Genomic DNA, 1,688 nt, shown 5'->3' with positions numbered 1-1,688 from the left:
ATTTTAGAATTAACGTTTCTGTCACTAAGGAATTAGGGCACGAATTTTATAGAGGATTCGGTAGCAATTAGATGAGTCGATTCAATAGTGATAATTAGGTTGTTAACATGAAATAGTCATCCAGTAAAACTCATCCCCAACACTTTTCTCTTATTAAATTTAAACCATATTCACTTTGCTCAATTTTCAATATTGCGATAAAACAAACCACGTAACCTTTTGTTCGATTAAGTTAAAAATACAATTCAATAGTATAACGCGATCCTCGAGTTCGACACTCGATCTTACCGTTTTAAATTTACTACTTGAACGATTTCGTACACTTGCGAAATAAGCCATTAAGTTTTTGGCGCCGTTGCCGGGGATTGTTAAATCACTGTTGAATTTATTTTTTGCTTAATTGAATTTTTTTGCTCTGCAATAAAATTTTTGTTTTATTTTATTTTTGTTGATTTTCTAATGTCGTGTGTTAGTATTATTTTTCTTTGTTGAGATATTTATCGTCCGTAGAGTATGGAAGAATTTGATGATTGTCTTCTTTTACAACTACGGGATGAAACTGAAAATTGTCTTCTATCCGCACAATGTCGTATACTTGAGGGACAAATCATGAGAGATACGTTCGAAAAAGATATCCTTCAGTTTCTTCCTCATAGATTTGATTTTTGTGGAGAGGGACATATGAGTGACACTTTTGATTATTACGTTCCAATACCGAAAGAAGATCTATTGGTCATGGAAGTAGAAGAAGATACGATTTTCATGAAAAATATCAATTGGGAGCAAATTTTACCTACTCAAATTCTTCCCCTAGATTCATATGACGAGGAATTTCATATCAAGGATGTTTTGATTGAATTCATGACTAATAATCATGTTTCAATTGAAACATTTGAGAGTCAATGTGAGAGGTTATTTGAGCAAGTGGTTGAGTTTGAGAAGCTGGAGATTGGAGATAAATTCATTGTTGTGGAAAAGAAAGAAGATGAGGGGGAATCAATAAATATGGAGGCTGATCTAGTTGGTAAGGAAACTCAAAAGTCTCAACTTTGGAGAGATTTAGATGTCCAACCAGAAATTCCTGAACAAAACATTCCTCAAATTTTTTTTAGCGATAAGGCAGGGAAAAAGGAAGAGATTGATGAAGTCCTAGATGCCATTTATGCCTTGTTCATTGTTGTCCACTTGAAAATGATATGGAAGCAACATCATCTATTGCTCAAGTTCATGGAGTTCTTACCCAACAAAAGGAAGAAGAAGGATGATGTGTTCTTTGTATCATATATGCCACCTTAACAGTGGTTGATGCGTCAAGCTAATGACGTTAAAAAAGTGCTTCGTGGGAGGCAACCCACGTCAGTAAGCAATTTTCTAGTATTTTTTTATGTCAGTTATTTGCTTCTGTAATTTGCTTCAGTTGTATTTGAGTCAATCTTGAGTAGTGTCTTGGTACTTATTGATTAGTCCCCTATTTTGTAATGCATCTGAGTTTGTTTATTATTGATGAACTCACTTTTCTTGAAATGTACCAGTTTAGTAACAAAGATTCCGCCAATGGTTTGTCAAAAGTTCAAAGGAGGTGGTTGCTTGATTGGATCTTTCAATGGGAAGAGTACGGCCGGACGGAATGCTTAGGTAGACACAACTTCCAGAAACCTCAACTTGTAAGGTCATAGCCAAATTTTATT

The 1,688-nt window shown here is 34.6% G+C and overlaps 1 protein-coding gene across 1 annotated transcript; it reads left to right on the top strand.

Moving 5' to 3' along the window:
* The first annotated feature begins 513 nt into the window (after positions 1-513).
* On the top strand, positions 514-1,347 carry LOC146938338 (uncharacterized). Its single transcript, XM_085757838.1, has one exon. The coding sequence runs from the start codon at positions 514-516 to the stop codon at positions 1,294-1,296; it is 783 nt and encodes a 260-aa protein (XP_085613964.1). The 3' UTR covers positions 1,297-1,347.
* Positions 1,348-1,688: the final 341 nt, after the last annotated feature.

This window comes from Medicago sativa, chromosome 3 (genome assembly GCF_051527215.1).
Source record: "Medicago sativa cultivar Bolivia chromosome 3, Bolivia_mono, whole genome shotgun sequence".
NCBI classification, from domain to species: Eukaryota; Viridiplantae; Streptophyta; class Magnoliopsida; order Fabales; family Fabaceae; genus Medicago; species Medicago sativa.
Note: the sequence above shows the minus strand (reverse complement) of the source record. Positions and strands in the feature narration are given on the sequence as shown.

Bases quoted from the DNA above. Each gene is read 5' to 3' on its own strand.
- LOC146938338 (XM_085757838.1), top strand. From the start codon at position 514: ATGGAAGAATTTGATGATTGTCTTCTTTTACAACTACGGGATGAAACT.